At 40.9% G+C, this 20,528-nt stretch overlaps 1 protein-coding gene and 1 long non-coding RNA gene across 2 annotated transcripts in view; one reads left to right on the top strand and one right to left on the bottom strand.

Moving 5' to 3' along the window:
• LOC126470156 (probable C-mannosyltransferase DPY19L1) overlaps positions 1-20,528 on the bottom strand; it is a 216,823-nt gene that overhangs the window by 108,081 nt on the left and 88,214 nt on the right. Inside the window, exon 6 of the mRNA XM_050097774.1 lies at positions 10,649-10,804. Within this exon, the coding sequence (XP_049953731.1) occupies positions 10,649-10,804 (156 nt within the window). The remainder of the gene's footprint in view (positions 1-10,648; positions 10,805-20,528) is intronic.
• LOC126470157 (uncharacterized) overlaps positions 1-20,528 on the top strand; it is a 77,653-nt gene that overhangs the window by 50,766 nt on the left and 6,359 nt on the right. The window lies entirely within an intron of this gene.

The raw sequence follows: 20,528 nt of genomic DNA, 5'->3' as shown, positions 1-20,528 counted from the left end.
TTGATTTACTTTGTTAATCCCATCTGTTAAGGATCCCACACTGTGCAGCAGTACTCCAACAGAGGGTGGACAAGCATTGTGTTGGCAGTATTGTGTAGGCAGTCTCTTTAGCTCATCTGTTGCATTTTCAAAGTGTTCTGCCAATAAAACACAGTCTTTGGTTTACCTTCCTCGCAACATTTTCTATGCGTTCTTTCCAATATAAGTTGTGAGTAATTGTACTTCCAAGGTATTTAGTTGAATTTACGGCCTTTAGACTTGATTGATCTACCACGTAACTGAAGTTTAACAAATTTCCTTTTAACACTCATGTGTATGACCTCACACTTTTCATTATTTAGGGTCAATTGCCGATTTTCACACTGTACAGATACCTTATCTAAATCATTTTGCAATTAGTTTTGACCTGCTGATGACTTTACTAGATGATAAATGACAGTATCATAGGCAAACAATCTAAGATGGCTGCTGAGATTGTCTCCTAAATCATTTATAACTTCTGTTTCACTCGATAACTTTCCATCAATTACTACAAACTGCGATACTTTGGGTTGACTAAGCGTCAACAGACTGTTCTCTTTGAGATAATTCATAATGTTCGAGCACAATATACGTTCCAAAATTCTGTGCATGTCAGCATCAATGATACGGGCCTGTAATTTAGTGGATTACCCTTACTGCATTTCTTGAATACTGATGTGACCTGTGCAACTTTCAAGTCTTGGGGTATGGATCTTTCGTCGAGCGAGTGAACCTCGTTAGTATACAATATGAACTGGAAGTCTTGCTTTTATTAAGTGATGTAAGTTGCTTCACTACTCTGAGGATATCTACATCTAAATTCTCCCATTGGCAGTCATTCTTGATTTGAATTTGGGGATATTTACTTTTCTTCTTTGGTGAAGATATTTCAGAAGACCATGTGCAGTAACTTTGCTTTAGTGGCACTATCATCGATAGTATTTCCATTTCTACTGTGTCTTGCCATTAGCATACTTTACATACCACCAGAATCTCTTTGGATTTTCTGCCAGGTTTCAAGACGAAGTTTCATCGTGGAAATTTACATACATCTCGCATTGAAATGTGTGCTATATTTACTTATTTACAGATCTCAAAGTGCAGTATGTCAGTGGCAAGATTTTTAACATTATTAGTGTGTTTCAGCATAGGATTATACAGCCAACCGGTTGCAAATTACTGTTTGGTACACTGAACTATGTTTCAACACCTACTGAAGGTGTCTTGCCATGTGGCACAGGCTGGAATGTTTTATTTTATTTTTGACTTGAGTATAGCTGCTCTAAAATTGGTACATTGCTTTTTTGCAATGTAATTTTACAGTTTATCAATATTTCATTCTGATGAGGACGCGCGTAGTAGGTGCTGAAACCTAGGTCAATGTACCAAACAGTTGCAACTAGTTGCCTGCAGAATCCTATGTTGAAACTAGTATATGGCTGCTGAGTAACAGCCATGTTTAAAATGTATTATTAGAGTGTTATACTCGCAAACAATGGAATCAAGAATAACTGCAGAGTTGGGGAGAGAGTTGTTTGGTCACAATTAATGGAACAGTTTTTTGTGTCATGTGAATGGGATATCATTAAACCTTGTTTTTGGTTTACTACAACACACAAGTGGTAAGATGTGGGGGATCATCACTTCACATCACACTACAAGTGTGGGTGCCTGATGCATGGGACACCTATGAGTCAATGTTGTGCAAGCACTGGATTTTTCACTGGCATTTCAAGGGTGACCCACGAGTACCTCGATTTGGGGGAAATCTATGCTGGCAGTCATCTGCTGAGGGCAGCAATGTAGTGATGATGAGGCAATGTCTAACATCATCACGGACTGTAATAGCAAACAGATTGACCACAGCACAGCAAATCACTAACCAATTCCGCACTGGATAACAATATCCCATGAACAACCAGGACCGAATACATGTGACATCAACACGCACATACAAATGAACTAAAGTAAGAAACATAAATAGGACCAATAATCATGAAGAGAAACAGTTTGTCGAAAATGAGTTCCTCAGCTGCAGTTTCGCTTATGAAAAACATCAATGTCCCAAACTGTAAAATCAATGTATTATCTCACATCAGGACACATCAGATGAATAAACACATGAAAAATGAATGGAAGGTAGGAGACGAGGTACTGGCAGAAGTAAAGCTGTGAGGACGGGGCGTGAGTCTTGCTTGGGTAGCTCAGTTGGTAGAGCACTTGCCGGCGAAAGGCAAACGTCCCGAGTTCGAGTCTCGGTCCGGCACACAGTTTTAATCTGCCAGGAAGTTTCACCTGAAAAATGTTTGGAGTGTCAGACAAAACTCAAAGAAGGTTAGACCAACAGTCCGCCTTCAAATATACAAAGATGTCTATGCACATGGGGACGAATTCTCTTTGGAGCTACTGTAAAAGTGTGGCCATGAAATATAAAAGCCAGCCAAAAATGTCTATCCCAAATCCAAGATAGTGACAGTGGAATTATGCACAGCAAATCAGTGAGCAAAGCTTATATAGACAGGATAAATGACTGGGGAACAATGTGATACTTTTGAGGCAGCATTTTTGGATCTTAATAAATTCTTTATGAATAAGTGCCTCGCATAAAATGTATTGCATTTGGAAAGGTTAGTCTTTAAAATTTGCAGTAAAGTATTGGCAGATGTGTATGCATTTATAGGAAACTAAGGGATACTAATTTTTAGTGAAGAGGGTGATAAAATGAGGGACATTCAATAAGTTATGCAACACATTTTTTTCCCCTGAAAGTAGGCTGGTTTTATTGCGTATTCCAATAGACCATACTATTCTCCACTGTTTTGACTACAAAACCTTATTTTTCAACATAATCTTCGTTCAATGCAACGACCTTGTATCACCTTACTGGGAGAGACTACGTGACCACATAATGCCACTCTACTTGTCAATGTCTTGCTGGATCAATAAACTCCCCATCATCCACGTACTGCTTCCCATGGAGCACGTACTGCTTCCCATGGAGTGCAGCCTTCATTGGGCCAAATAGATGGAAATCAGAAGGTGTGAGATCTGGACTGTAGGGTGGATGAGGAAGAACAGTCCAATGAAGTTTTGTGAGCTCCTCTCAGGTGCACAGACTTGTGTGAGGCCTTGTATTGTCATTGAGAAGTAGTTCATTTGCATTCTGTGGTGATGAATACACAATCATTCCCTTGAATTCTTGAGGGTGTGTGCAGCTGGCCAGCATGTGGGAGAGTGGACAAGTTGGCATGATCTAGTTTCAATGATGACAGACACCTTGCCCAGCGACTTACCATACTTTTGTTCACTGCCAGGTCTTCGTAGACATCCTGCAAGCACCTATGAATATCTGCGATGACCTGATTTTCTGCCAAAAGAAACTGACAGCTTTCTGCTTGGAACACACCCCTATTACAGATGATGTTTTGGAGGCTATGTATAGCACCACCACCAGCTGGAAATCCATAAAACCACAGGGGCTGAAGCGTGAATATTCCATGACGTACCACAAAAAATTCCGCATTTTTTTAACCAAAATTGGCAAAAAAAAAAAAAAAAAAAAAAAAAAAAAAAAAAAAAAAAAAAAAAAAGAAAGAAAGAAAGAAAGAAAGAAAGAGTGATTGCATTTCTTATTGAACAACCCTCATACAAATAAGCATACAAAAAATGACCGAGCTCTAGCCCTCCGTTCATTAGATCACCTACTTGAGAGATTTAATGAGGAATAAGAGTAAGTGGATCATTATTATATTTCCATCAGAACATTCTGTCCCTAAGCAATAAGTTAACAGAATTTTAACTAATGCTTTCAAAAGAGTTAACTGATACTTCCATACTTTGAATTAGCTCTTGTTAAGAGAGGATGCATTAAAAACAGTGACATAAACTATGAATTAGCAGCCAACACTTTTAGAAAGCAACTCCAGTATGGTAAAACTGCATATTTTTCAACAAGGACTAGCTTACAAACATCTAAAACAACTAAAGAAATTAAATAGTGAAAAGGATATTGAAATATCAGCCACAGAATTACGATCAGTCACAACAGTTGTAGTATGCCTGTACAGATCTCCTCATGGAGGCATAAAAGAACTTTCTCCAACACATTAATTCAAATGGAATGAAACAAACAAACTATCCTGATGATCTGTGGTATTTTCAATATAGACTTTAGCAAACCCTATAAAGTAAGACCAGAGTTATTGAATCTCTTAGTCTTTTGTAACTTAAAAATTGCAATACACTGCCCACATGAAAAACTTATTATACAAAGTTCACACTAGATCAAATAATACTTAACTCTACTCAACAAAATTACAAAGCAGAAATAGTAAGGACTGGACTTCGAGACCCCTATGGCCAAATCATATTTTTTCACACTGAAAGTGAAAAGGTTACCAAATTGACAAGTATATATTAGAGCAGAACTTACAATAATTAGGAAATCAAAATATTTAGATTTTTTTCAATTTTAAAAGGAGCCACAAGAATAAATTTATCGTACTGAGAATACATATGAGAAATTCAATATCTTCGCTGATACAATTAAATATTATTTTGATGTAGCATTTCGACTTAAAATCAGCAAGTCAAAAATCTCTCACACAAACAAATGGATCACTCCAGGTATTATAAAATAATGTGCACAGAAACAATTCCCGTACATAATTACTAAAAAGTGTCACACAACACCTGAATTTGATAGGTATTTTAAAAACTATAAAACAACATTCAGAAAGCTAGCAAAAAGTGAAAAAACACTGAAAAATGATATATGCATAAGAAATGCATCCAATAAAAAGAAAGCTGTTTGGAATGCTGCAAAGAAAGAAACAGGAAGCAACAAAATTAAAATTAATAATATACAATTGTAAGAAAATTCGAAACTATCAGTATTTTGTAAATGCAGCAGAAAAACTTATTGTGCAAAATGTCACACATAAGCACCACACACCCTTGACATCAAAAATTGAACACAAGTATACAGGACGTACAGTAAGAAATGAAGTTGCTAAAAGCCAAACACTCCACCAGAAATAGATAATATACCAGATTATGTTGTAAAAAATGTGCAGACATAACTTATCTTGTAAACCTGTCCTCCTCCACTGGGAACTTTCCAACATACTTAAAAATTATCAAATTAAAGACCTGTTCTCTATTGTCTGTATTTTCAAAAATCCTAGCAAAACCATTTTTATAACTGCCTAATTTCTTAAATAAATATAAAATACTAATAGAACAAGAGCATGGTTTTAGAAAAAAAAATCATTCACCTGAAATAGTGACATTTTCTTCTCTGTGTGAAATGCTACAGACAGAAACATACCTAGACAGGCAGAAACATACCTTGAGCATATTCCTAGATTTATCAAAAGCCTTCAATACCATCAATCATGATAAATTACCTAGTAAGATTCAGAATCAGGGTATTAGTGGAGCAGCGTGTAACTGTTTTAAATTATATCTCTGTAAAGAAAGCAGCTCATACAGATAACACATAAAGCTAATGGCACAGTTGGTACCCATTAGTCAGATTTATTAGCAGTAAAAAATGGGGTCCCACACAGTTCTACACTGGGTCCAATTCTGTTTTTGCTATATGTAAATGATTCAGATATAAACAGTAGCAATAGAAAACTATACCAATCTGCAGATGACACCAGAATCTTAATTACAGGAAGTACCAAAGAAACCTCTGAAAAAATGTTAAAGCCGTCATAAAAACATAATAGTCTTTCATGCAAACAATTTGATTACAAACGTGGAAAGAGCTGTATCAATGGACTTTTTCACCATCCTGAATAAGATACTTAATCCCAATATTGAAATAAATGGACCAAAATTGGAAATGCATTGAGTACAAAGTTTCTCAGTAAATGGATAAAAGAGAACATGACATGGCACCACACAGATGTAGACTAGATCAACAGAAAACTGGGTAAAATATGTTTCATACTACAAATACAAATACTATGAAACATATCATATGATAATCTCAAGACCGTTTATTTTGATTTTGCTCACTCAGTGTAGTATTTTGGAGAAACTGTGAGGCAAGTTAAAGATCATTTAAATTACAAGCATAGAACAAAGAATATCACACAGACAACTATTTAAGAAAAATAGAATACTATCTCTTCCATGCACATACATACTAGGAAATGTAACTATCAAAAAAGAAAAATTAAACAGCAACACTCTATGCATCACCCAAACTAAATCTGTACACAGTTACCACACAAGATAGGTAAGTGCAACCTAGATAGAAAAACAATTTTGTATAAATGATGTACATGTACAACAGACAAGCAAGTGCTATTACAGACAGGTTTATGTCATCCCAACAACTGTGCACTGAGGCGACACATACATATTAGAAAATGTAATAATTATAATAAAAAAATTAAACAGTAACAGTACATGCATCACCCAAAATGAATATGTACCCAGCTACCAGACAAGATATATAATTGTGACCCCAATAGAAAAAAAATTGTGTATAAATGATGTACATGTTCAATAGACAAATAAGCACTATTACGGACAGGCGTACATAATTCTAACAAATATACACCAAGGTGACAAAAGTCATGGGATATCTCATAATATCATATCGAACCACCTTTTACCCAATATAGTGCAGCAACTTGACGTGGCATGGACTCGGCAAGTCATTGGAACTCCCCTGCAGAAATATTGAGCCATGCTGCCTCTACAGTCATCCATAATTGTGACAGTGTTGCTGGTGCAGGATTTTGCGGACAAACTGACATCTTGATTATGTCCCATAAATATGCAATGGGATTCACATTCAGCAGTTTGAGTGACCAAATCATTTGCCTGAATTGCCCAGAATGTTCTTCAAACTAGTTGTGAACAACTGTAGCCTGGTGATATGACTTTGTTTGAGGCATGAAGTCCACAAATGGCTCCAAAAGATCTTCAAGCAGCTGAACATAACCATTTCCAGTCAATGATCGGTTCAGTTGGACCAGAGGACACAGTCCATTTCACATAAACATAGCCTACAACATTATGGAGCCACCACTGGCTTGCACAGTGTTTTGTTGACAACTTGGATCCATGACCGTGAGGTCTGTGCCACACCAGAACCTTACCAACAGCCCTTACCAGCTGAAATTGGGACTCATCTGACCAGGTCACAATTTTCCACTCATCTAGGGTGCAACAGATATGGTCATGAGCCCAGGACAGATGCTGCATGTGATGTCGTGCTGTTAGCAGAGACACGTTGGTTATCTGCTGCCATAGCCCATTAATGCTACTTTTCGCTGCACTGTCTTAACAGATACATTTTTCATATGTCCCAAATTGATTTGTCAGTTAGTACTACCAAGTCTACACAAATGTCATTACTCTTGGTCATTATGTGAAGGCCTTCAACTACTGCATTGTCCATGGCAAGAGGTAATGCCTGAAATTTGGTATTCTTGGCACACTCTTGACACTGTGGATGTGGGAATACTGAATTCCATAAGGATTTCCGAAATGGAATGGCCCATGCTTCTAGCTCCAACTAATAATGTGTGTTCAGTGTCTGTTAATTCCCATGCGGCCATAATCATGACGGACACCTTTTCACATGAATCATTTTCGTACAAGGGAGAGGGGTAGGAAATAAAAATTTTAAGCCTTAAAAAAAAAAGAGAGAGCAAAATAAAAAAAGCCTTCATTCATGTATGCATTTCTTATGCTCTTGACAAGTTCCACATCATAATGGTTACCATGAGACTGTTCAATGGAACACGTAACTAACTAACTAACTTAGTCAGCCGAACTTGCTGCAACTGGTGGAGACCCCAGCAGCACTGACCAAGCAACATGCTGTAATAGTAGTGAAATCTATTCCATATTAGCATTTTCAGTTACCTCAGTCTGTCTCTAATAGTTCTTTTCCTGCAGTTTGATCGGCTGTTAAAAAAGGTTAAGGAATTCTTTCAACATAGAAAATGTAGGCACCCAACATACACTCCTGGAAATGGAAAAAAGAACACATTGACACCGGTGTGTCAGACCCACCATACTTGCTCCGGACACTGCGAGAGGGCTGTACAAGCAATGATCACACGCACGGCACAGCGGACACACCAGGAACCGCGGTGTTGGCCGTCGAATGGCGCTAGCTGCGCAGCATTTGTGCACCGCCGCCGTCAGTGTCAGCCAGTTTGCCGTGGCATACGGAGCTCCATCGCAGTCTTTAACACTGGTAGCATGCCGCGACAGCGTGGACGTGAACCGTATGTGCAGTTGACGGACTTTGAGCGAGGGCGTATAGTGGGCATGCGGGAGGCCGGGTGGACGTACCGCCGAATTGCTCAACACGTGGGGTGTGAGGTCTCCACAGTACATCGATGTTGTCGCCAGTGGTCGGCGGAAGGTGCACGTGCCCGTCGGCCTGGGACCGGACCGCAGCGATGCACGGATGCACGCCAAGACCGTAGGATCCTACGCAGTGCCGTAGGGGACCGCACCGCCACTTCCCAGCAAATTAGGGACACTGTTGCTCCTGGGGTATCGGCGAGGACCATTCGCAACCGTCTCCATGAAGCTGGGCTACGGTCCCGCACACCGTTAGGCCGTCTTCCGCTCACGCCCCAACATCGTGCAGCCCGCCTCCAGTGGTGTCGCGACAGGCGTGAATAGAGGGACGAATGCAGACGTGTCGTCTTCAGCGATGAGAGTCACTTCTGCCTTGGTGCCAATGATGGTCGTATGCGTGTTTGGCGCCGTGCAGGTGAGCGCCACAATCAGGACTGCATACGACCGAGGCACACAGGGCCAACACCCGGCATCATGGTGTGGGGAGCGATCTCCTACACTGGCCGTACACCACTGGTGATCGTCGAGGGGACACTGAATAGTGCACGGTACATCCAAACCGTCATCGAACCCATCGTTCTACCATTCCTAGACCGGCAAGGGAACTTGCTGTTCCAACAGGACAATGCACGTCCGCATGTATCCCGTGCCACCCAACGTGCTCTAGAAGGTGTAAGTCAACTACCCTGGCCAGCAAGATCTCCGGATCTGTCCCCCATTGAGCATGTTTGGGACTGGATGAAGCGTCGTCTCACGCGGTCTGCACGTCCAGCACGAACGCTGGTCCAACTGAGGCGCCAGGTGAAAATGGCATGGCAAGCCGTTCCACAGGACTACATCCAGCATCTCTACGATCGTCTCCATGGGAGAATAGTAGCCTGCATTGCTGCGAAAGGTGGATATACACTGTACTAGTGCCGACATTGTGCATGCTCTGTTGCCTGTGTCTATGTGCCTGTGGTTCTGTCAGTGTGATCGTGTGATGTATCTGACCCCAGGAATGTGTCAATAAAGTTTCCCCTTCCTGGGACAATGAATTCACGGTGTTCTTATTTCAATTTCCAGGAGTGTATATTGCCACCAATGTTATATTTGCTGCATTGGCACTTTATTGACTGAACACAAACTCAGTACAAGTATAAAACTCAAAACCATCTTACTGAGTGTCACAGACCTAGTGGAAACACACAACAGCTAGCTAGACAGTCAACACCAAGCAGACACTATGTCAAAAAAGAAGTCTGAACAAAAACAATGTCCATAAACAATGTATGAATCAGCAGTAATTACAGACAGGTGATGATGAATGTAGAGGAACATGTGGCTTGAACAGCACCTGGGTTAACAAAGCAATGGTGCCCATATGTAGGCAGTGGCTGGCTTTTTGACATTCCGATTATTCTGTGTATTGGGTATTATGATCCTGCAGGTGATTTACTGCTTGTTGATTAGTGTGTCCAATAGCACCGCTCTTCTGAGCAAAGTACTGAAATTTCTTCCATTTCAAGATCATTGGACACACTAGATACAACAGGAGCTGCTTGACATGTCTGGACTAACCACTCATTACAGTGTGGTTACCACCAATGATTTAGTGAGAGAGACATCTCAATGAATGAATGATAAAAATCTGTGTTTAATATCAAGAGAAGATTCTGCATTTGTATCACTGGTTGTCACTTGCAAGTGCAGTGTCACCCAGGAGAGTGGCAACTACAGAACAGTATCAGACAAAACAAACTACAGCCACAGCTTCTGAGGATCAGACAGTTCTTATGATCATTCAGAGAGTTCTGGACACTATGGGATGCAACCACACCATTATACAGTCCCTTCTGTTATCATTCTTACAACGTCAGAGGGATATGCTCTTTCAGTAGGACAATGCTCACACTCAATTATCTTATTACATAATATACTCTTCATGTTTTCCAACTCCTCTGGACAGCACAATCACCAGATCTGTCCATGAGCATGTCTGGGACATGACGGCAGAGCATCTACACCAGTCTGTATTATCAACAACATCCCTTGATCAACTGCATCAACAGGAGGAAAATATGTGGTATGCCACGTACAGAGATGACATCCAACACCTCTATTATCATTTGTATGTGTGGCTGCATGACTGCATTGTAGCTGGAGGAGATGCTCCTTGACAGTTTGTCACACTTGCACGACACTGTGATTATGATTGCATAAATGTCCACCCTGTATACCATGAAATAAACTTTAGATACATTCCAACACTTCTACATTTACCACAAATGTGTATTTTACATACCTGCACAGCTGGTGATGGTTTCTCTGCTGCACGCTTGCCACTTATGTTTTTCCATTGGAACAAACTAAGCGCTCTTGTAACTGCTAACATCTGTGCAAGACAAAATGGATATGAAAAGCTCTCCCGCAGTGGTGGCGTCCATTGCACTCGTGTTGCCTAGAAAAGGACAATTTGTAAGTGCCTCTGTGATACAAATAACCACATCAAAATAAACAAACCTAGTATCTCAAACATAGGAGGAGGAGGAGGAGGAGGAGGAAGAAGAAGAAGAAGAAAGAAAGGAAAGAACTGCAAGTGTGAAACCCGGTACCTACACTAATCATCCAAAACTTATTATAGAAAACAGCCACAAATGTATTCCATCAAATGGCTTCTTTAACACATGTTAACAGTTCCATGACCATTAGCACAACAAAACACAGACTAATTTCTGTTAAGCACAACAGGATCTTGTACATGAGAGACAAATTCACCTGTACAAATTGCAGGTCCTATTGAAGTACATTATACGTGCATTAAGAACTGTGCAAGGGAATGTGCCTTAATTAATCACTCGATTGTATGAAGCAAAGATAAAATAAAGCAAAGACATAAAAGTGCACTGAGGTGACAAAAATCATGGGATGGCAATGTGCACATATACAAATGTCAGTAGTATTGTGTACATAAGGAATAAAAGGACAGTGCATTGGCAGAATTGTCATTTGTATTCAGGTGAGTCATGTGAAAAGGTTTTACATGTGATTATGGCTGCACCATGCAAATTAATAGACTCTGAATGATGACTATTAGCTGCATGGAACATTCCATTTTGGAAATCCTTAAGTAATCCAATGTTCCGAGATCCAAAGTATGAAGAGTGCATTACTTCTCACCACGAACAATGCAGAGATTGATGGCCTATACTTAATGACCGAGAGCAGCAACGTTTGTGTTGAGTTGTCAGTGCTAATAGACAAGCAACAATGCATGAAATAACCATGGAAATCAATGTGGGACATATGACGAATTTATCCATCAGGACAGTGTGGCAAAATTTGGCATTAATGGGCTATGGCAGCTGACGACTGATATGAGTGTCTTTGCTAACAGCACGACATTGTCTGCAGCACCACTCCTGGGTAAGTGACCATATCAGCTGCATCCTGACCCAGGTGAGACGAGTCCTGGTTTCGGCTGGTAAGAGCTGAGGTAGGGTTCAAGAGTGGCTCACACTGCATGAAGCCATGGACCCAAGTCGTCAACAAAGCACTGTGCAAGCTGGTGGTGGCTCCATAATGGTGTGGGCTGTCATGCAATGGACTGGGTCCTCTGGTCCAAGGGAACCTATCACTGACTGGAAATTGTTATGTTCAGCTACCTGGAGCCCATTTGCATGGACTTCATATTCCCATAGATGTCACCTGGCCACAGCTGTTCACAATTGGTTTCAAGATCATACTGGACAATTCAAATGAATGCTTTGGCCACCCATATCGCCCGACATGAATCTCATTGAACATTTATAGGACATAACCAAGAGATCAGTTCATGCAGGAAATCCTGTACCAGCAATAATTTCACAATTATGGAGGGCTATAGAGGAAAAATGGTTCAGTATTTCTGCAGGGGACTTCCAACAACTTACTGAGTCCACGCCATGGTCAGTTGCTGCACTATGCTGGGCAAAATGAGGTTCAAGACGATATTAGGGGGTATCCTATGACTTTTGTCAGCTCAGTGTACACAACAGGCTTTCGGTGACTACTTCAGAGTGTTGCAAATGGGCATCTTTATGGGACTTTTTGCTACACAATGCTGTTTGACACTTTCATCTATTGTGCATGGTAAATATAGTCTGATTACTTTTTCCATTAATTGTAGTTTTGAGATTTTTTCTAATGTAAAACCACAAGATAAAGTTTATGGAAGTGTCACTACTACACAGGAAAACTGTAGATTAAGACTTTATTGAGTGAAACCACAAAAAGTTCACATTAATTATAACAAAATGCCATATATACAAGGATGAAAGAGAACACAAAGTTACACACAAAAGATCATTGATCAAATACTTCACTCATAACTTCAGAACAGATGATAAAAAATACATTTATTTGCAATAGAAGCCTTAGAGGGGCACAGAATGTCTGAAACATGACAGTATTAACCTTCACAGTCTGTTTCTGTCATTCATATGCATAAAACTGATCACTTATTTACAAATACACTTCAGTATTACGATGAGCCATAGGATAAAGAGATGTCACTATATTAATTTATTTTCAGATTAAGGTATTTGAAACACAAAATTAGCAGAAGACGCATAGAAAAGAACTTTTTCCAAAACCTTAATACCATTTGTTTAGTACTAGTTCTTTATGTTTCCTACAATGCATGTTACACATGTGAGGGAGATACTAGTAATTTTAGTGAAAGTTGAGTAAATGATCAATTTAAAAGCTATATTTTTTGGTGTACAAACCAATTTACAAGAGACATTTACTGGCACTTGTCACACCAATTAACACGCTTGGGAGAGGGAGAAAGTGGTGAAGAGAGGGGAGAGATGGATGATTACAATTTTGATGATGATGATGATGATGAGTATTATTTATAGTAGTAGTAGTAGGAGGAGGAGGAGGAGGAACACGGGGAGGGGGAGGGAAAAGGGGATGGAGCAGGTGAGGAGGAGAGAGAAGGAGATGGAGGTGTTACAAATTTAGTGTTCACAGTGAAGTTGTTAGAAATGCAGCAACAGTTCAATAGGAGAAGGATGGAAGAATTGGGTGTTGGATTGCTTTAAAGTGACTTAAAAATTAAGGCCAGTGTCTGGAGTGCAGACATGATGGTCCAGCAGTTCCCACCCAAAGTTATTACACAGGTCTCTCATTACTTTAGCAGAGTGAAGACAAGTACTAATATGAAACAAAATGGCCCCAACTTCAATGGATGACTGTTTCTAAGTTCTTCCATCTGATAGTATAGCATGTCACAGTCAGGTGCTAAACTGAAGGACTCTCCTACTGCATCAACTAAACCAGGCCTGTTCAGGAGGTGGCTAGGCTAGCACAAGCACTCGTGCTCTTTGCCACCCAAGCAGTGAGCACTCACAATAAAAATGTAGCTGTCAGGCATCATTATGTAGTGTAGGAGAATTGCAAACTGTATGCTGCCTTCAGAGGAATGACAATATGTTAAGTTTGCAGTAGTTTTAAATTCAAGCGTTTCCACTTAATGGCACAGTGCTTAAAGTGGAGAGTAGCTCTTTTAAAATAAATGCAGAACAGCATTATGGCCAGGTTAGGAACTTCAAAGCGAAGATTAGACACACCAGTATCAATTTATAACACCTCAACATTGGACATCTAGCTACAGTTAGAACTTATAGTTCATCTTCGTCAATAAAAAGAAATGTATGTTTCATTTCATTGTCATTTCTCATCAATGCGATAGTTTTAGGAAATAAATTTGCCATGAAAGGCATTAGTTACCCACCATGAAGTAATTCATCTCCATAGAACTGTTAGTGGCTGCAGAATAGACTCATTGACAAAAGTTTCTTGGGTGAACTGCCTCGTTCTGATTCTTCCTCCCCTCCCCTATTCTTTCCCTTCCATTACTGGTCATGAGCTGGCCTGTTGCTCACTGCCTTGGTGTGAGCGCAAGCCAGCTAGCATGAACAGCTCGGTGAACAGGTGTGAACTAAACTGTAGCTGGACATGATGTTGCAATGATCTGAAAACAAATGTCCAGTTTTCTTAACACACTAAAGGTATCAAACCAACCATCTGCTCTGCCATTGTGTTATCTATTATAGTTCCATTTCCCTTTCTCAATTCACTAAATATAATGTCGACAGGCAGTAAAGAGCATAAATCTGTTTATGCGATGTACCCATATAATGCCATGCTCTTTGTTACCATTGTCCTCCAGAGAAATAACACATACAAATGGCCTCTTACTGAAAAATCACACAACATAATCACCCTACACTTTGTACTTATTTCATTTTCCATTTAACTACTCCTTTGATATTACAGACTAATAAATTAAATACAAATGAATTCAAAGCAAACAGTGAAAGACATTATAGGGCAGCTAAGGGAATACACACAGCAGACAAAAAAATTAATCACCTTCCTCTTAACACTGTATGAGGTACGAGGTTCATTCAAATGAAACCTGATTGGTGCATCTACCTTTGCTTATGCATAAGGTGGCACCACGTAACTGCGGGTATGGTGGTGCCATCTATTGGTAGACTGAGGCATGCACACCATTTGATGTTGCGTAGCACCAGTGTGGTTTCACGCCGAAGAGAAGGTGGTCACACAAGTTATTGTCCACTACCAAACATGCAGGTGAGTAAGCAGGAACAATGAGGAGTGATCTGGTACTGCCATTGTGGCTACCCTATTTCCCTCAAGTTGGATTGCAAAGAGTGTCTTTAACCTGTACACCAAGCAACTACACTCCTGGAAATGGAAAAAAGAACACATTGACACCGGTGTGTCAGACCCACCATACTTGCTCCGGACACTGCGAGAGGGCTGTACAAGCAATGATCACACGCACGGCACAGCGGACACACCAGGAACCGCGGTGTTGGCCGTCGAATGGTGCTAGCTGCGCAGCATTTGTGCACCGCCGCTGTCAGTGTCAGCCAGTTTGCCGTGGCATACGGAGCTCCATCGCAGTCTTTAACACTGGTAGCATGCCGCGACAGCGTGGACGTGAACCGTATGTGCAGTTGACGGACTTTGAGCGAGGGCGTATAGTGGGCATGCGGGAGGCCGGGTGGACGTACCGCCGAATTGCTCAACACGTGGGGTGTGAGGTCTCCACAGTACATCGATGTTGTCGCCAGTGGTCGGCGGAAGGTGCACGTGCCCGTCGACCTGGGACCGGACCGCAGCGACGCACGGATGCACGCCAAGACCGTAGGATCCTACGCAGTGCCGTAGGGGACCGCACCGCCACTTCCCAGCAAATTAGGGACACTGTTGCTCCTGGGGTATCGGCGAGGACCATTCGCAACCGTCTCCATGAAGCTGGGCTACGGTCCCACACACCGTTAGGCCGTCTTCCGCTCACGCCCCAACATCGTGCAGCCCGCCTCCAGTGGTGTCGCGACAGGCGTGAATGGAGGGACGAATGGAGACGCGTCGTCTTCAGCGATGAGAGTCGCTTCTGCCTTGGTGCCAATGATGGTCGTATGCGTGTTTGGCGCCGTGCAGGTGAGCGCCACAATCAGGACTGCATACGACCGAGGCACACAGGGCCAACACCCGGCATCATGGTGTGGGGAGCGATCTCCTACACTGGCCGTACACCACTGGTGATCGTCGAGGGGACACTGAATAGTGCACGGTACATCCAAACCGTCATCGAACCCACCGTTCTACCATTCCTAGACCGGCAAGGGAACTTGCTGTTCCAACAGGACAATGCACGTCCGCATGTATCCCGTGCCACCCAATGTGCTCTAGAAGGTGTAAGTCAACTACCCTGGCCAGCAAGATCTCCGGATCTGTCCCCCATTGAGCATGTTTGGGACTGGATGAAGCGTCGTCTCACGCGGTCTGCACGTCCAGCACGAACGCTGGTCCAACTGAGGCGCCAGGTGGAAATGGCATGGCAAGCCATTCCACAGGACTACATCCAGCATCTCTACAATCGTTTCCATGGGAGAATAGCAGCCTGCATTGCTGCGAAAGGTGGATATACACTGTACTAGTGCCGACATTGTGCATGCTCTGTTGCCTGTGTCTATGTGCGCGTGGTTCTGTCAGTGTGATCATGTGATGTATCTGACCCCAGGAATGTGTCAATAAAGTTTCCCCTTCCTGGGACAATGAAATGCATTCACAGTTGCAAATATGGACAACCATCAGCTGTATAATGGATTTTGCACTGGACTGCGACTTGAACCTGGATTTCCCACTTATTGCGAGCAGTCACCTTATCATTACGCTATCCGAGCACGACTCTACGCCAGACCCAACTTTCAAATGTCGTCAACCATGGGTCTACAACCTGCGCTCGTACATTCATTATGTACATTTCTGTACATGGGAGCGATTTTAATTGAAAGTTGTTTGTCCAGTATTGGTACATAAATATGATATTGCAGCACCTGTGTTGTTCAGAAGTACGCTACAATGTTCCTTTGAACATGCATGCATGCATACACGGGGCATGCATGCATGAATGTCCGAAGGAACACTGGATTGTACTTCTGAACAACACAGGCACTGTGATATTGTATTTATCAGCTGACACTGGGCAAATGACTTTAAAGTAAAATGTCTTCCCTGTACAGGAATATACATAATGAATGAACAAGTGCAGGTTGTATGCTCATTGCTGTCAACATATGAAAGTTTGAGTCTGGCCATGAGTCATGCTCGGACAGCCTAATGGTAAGGCAAGCATTCGTGATAAGCATGAAATTCAAGTTCGAGGCCCAGTCTGGTACAAATATTCATTGTCTTCACTCTTTTATACAGTCGATGGTCATCCATATTCACAACTGCAAATACATTTCATGTATACCAAATTTCTTGTTTTCCAAATTAATTAGTCAATTAGTTATTGTTATGTTCCATGGATCATTGGTACAATAAATCATAATGAGGTGGAACGAGTTATTTTATATTCACAACACAAATTAGTTTGTAAATGTGGCTACATACTACCCATTTACAAGCTTTTCCCCTCTTTCCTTTCCTTTTTAAAAATATACACATATGAGTTAGTAATTCCTGCCAATATTTTCCTCATTCAATAATTACCGAAAGGAAGTAGTTGCCAAGGAGAAACTTTTTCAGTTTGTTTACAAACCTTACTTTGCTATCAGTCAGATATTTTATATCATTGGGTAAGTAATCAAACTTTTTGTTGCAGCATTGTGCATTCACAGTTGCAAGTATGGACAACCATCAGCTGTATAATGGATTTTGCACTGGACTGGGACTTGAACCTGGATTTCCCACTTATTGCGCTTATTGTGCTAAAGACAACCTCAATGTGGAGTAATGAATGCCATTATTTTTCTCCTGGTATTGTAATTATGTACATCATGATATCTTTTGTACTGCAGTGAATTATTTACAACAAACTTCAGGTGGAAATAAATATACTGTGGAGGAATAGTCAGAATGTCCAATTCCTTAAACAGATGTCTACAAAATGATCATGGATGAGCACTATATATTATTCTTACAGTATGTTTTTGCACAATGAAGACTTTCTTTCTTAAAGATGAGTTCCCCAGTACCTTATTGCACATGACATTATTGAATGAAAATATGTCAAATTACTTGTCTCTCCCCAAGACCTGCAATGATTCTAAGCATAAATGTGGCTGAACTAAGTTGTAGATGTGCAGATCTGAATATATTGTCTTTTTAAAATTGAGGGTGAGAACATTCACAGAAACGAAGTCAATGATAGCTTTAAGAACACGAGAGATGCAAACAACTACAGAGGAATATCACTACTAGAGGTCGGATACAAGGTGCTGTCAAAACTATTGCTCAAGAGAGTAGAACATGTAGAAAATACAGTTGGCGACTACCAAGCAGGATTCAGGAAGGGAAGAGGTTGTATAGAACAGTTATTTATCCTGAAGTAACTGATAGAACATAGGGCCTTAAAAAACAAAAAGACAGTAATAACCTTCGTGGACTTCACAAAGGCATATGACTCCATCGACATACAGACTCTTGTTAGGATCCTGAAGAACAGATGATTTGATGGAACTACACAAGAACTCATAAAAGAAATTCTGACAGACACAAAAGCAAGGGTGAGATTCAGAGGAGCACTGTCAGAAGAATTTGAGATCAAGACTGGTGTTAAACAGGGAGATCGGTTGTTTCCATTGTTGTTCAATATAGCACTGGACGATGTGATCAGGCAGTGGAGAGCAATAAATGAGGAAATGGGAATACCAAAGACCCATGTGGGGGACAAAAAGGACAACAGGGCTCAAGTGGACTGCCTGGCCTTTGCAGATGAGATAGCAATAGTAAGTGAGACGGAAGAAGACGCAAAGACATAACTCGACAACTTAAGTAAGGTAGCCAGAAAGGTGGCACTGAGGATCGCCTATAATAAGACAAAGGCATTAAATACCACTGCAGACTGGGAAACACCGGCAGGCACTGTGCAAATGGTGGACAAATTTAAATACCTGGGAGAATTTATAACAGGAAGGAACAGGAGCAAGGAGGGAATAACAGAGAGGATAAAGAAGATGAGGTCATCCTTCTGCATGACGAGAGAGATATACAATAAAAAGAATATATCCATGGAGGCAAAGATAAGCCACTACAAGGCAACAGTGAGGAATGCAGTATTATATGCTTCCGAGATGATGACACTAGGAAGAAATGGGGCAGAACAACTACAGAAGGAAGAGAGAAAAATACTGAGAAAAATGCTAGGTCCCAAAAGAGGTGGTGAGAGGTGGATGCGAAGACCTAGGGAAGAATTGTACTGGAACATGAGAACAATATCCACAGAAATCAGACTGAAAAGGGCAAAGTTTGCTAGACATGTAGTTAGGATGAGTATGGACAGAATGACGAAGAGAATATGGGGAAACAACAGGGACGACAACAGGGAAGACAGGAACCAAGTGGGTTGTTGAACTTCGGAAGGACTGGTTGGAATTGGGGATCTAGGTCGAAGGAAAGGAAAATTGGAGGAACAAATATACACCGACCAATACGACGGAGATCAATGACAGAGAAGAATAAAGGAAAAGATTAGTGTGTCACCAGTGGAGCCGACAGGAGAAACGGAAACTGAAGATCTTGGAACAAGAGCGGGAGAGAAGAAGAGAAAGAATGAAGAGGTTCTGGGAGAAGAAGAGGAAAATGCAGTCCATGAAGGGGCTACCCGTGGTCCTACAGAGGCCGTAATGCAAGAAGAAGAATTAGATTTCGTGGACTCTTCTTTAAACAACAGATGAGGCAAGAAACTCTAACAATGGGCACAAAAATAACCAGGAAACGATGTTTTCATTGTTGCACGTGTTTCATGGAAGAGCTGTTCAATGTAATATTCATCATTCCATGTTCATGAACCAGCAATTTAACTTGGTATCATATTGACCTCAGAGGTACTCAATGCCAAAACCATGAATAAATATTAATGTACTGTACACTGACAGAAAAAAATCACAACACCAAAAAATAATTAATGTAGAGTACTGAAATTTTGTGAATACATTTGTCTAGATAACATATTTAAGTGATTTACATCTCAAGATCCCAGGTTAATGTAAGTGCGAGATAAGCCATCACAAATGTGAAATGCTCATACATTAATAATTTGTGTAACCACCAGCCTGTTGACTGCAAGCATGCAAATGTGCATTCATTGTGTTGTACAGGTGCCGGATGTCAGTTTGTGGGATGGAGTTCCATGCCTGTTGTACTTGGTTGGTCAGTACAGGGATGGTTAATGCTGGAGTTAGTTGTCAGGTGATGTCCCATATGTGCTCGATTGGAGAGACATCTGGTGATGGAGCAGGCCAACCAATTTCTTTAAGAAAAGTTCAAAATTTACAGATGGTGATTGGTAAATTGTAGCAACAACCAGATGGAACTTAATCATTTAGCAGCTACAATTTCATAGTCCTTTTCGACATTCATTACAGCTAAGTCAGACAGGGTAGTAAAATATAGGTTTTGCTTTATACAAATTGTTACCCCACCCTACTTGATGTTACTTCTGCAATAGTAAGAATATAAAATTAATTTTTTCTGTTGAATTAATTTAGGGTTTAGCCTGTGATGAGAAATGCATCATATTCAGATATCCTTTTGTTCGCCTGTTAATAGTACATTAATTTCATTGATATTATTATGCAGGAATTGTACATTAT

This window comes from Schistocerca serialis, chromosome 3, assembly GCF_023864345.2.
Source record: "Schistocerca serialis cubense isolate TAMUIC-IGC-003099 chromosome 3, iqSchSeri2.2, whole genome shotgun sequence".
NCBI lineage: Eukaryota > Metazoa > Arthropoda > Insecta > Orthoptera > Acrididae > Schistocerca > Schistocerca serialis.
This window is presented reverse-complemented; position numbering and strand designations above follow the sequence as displayed.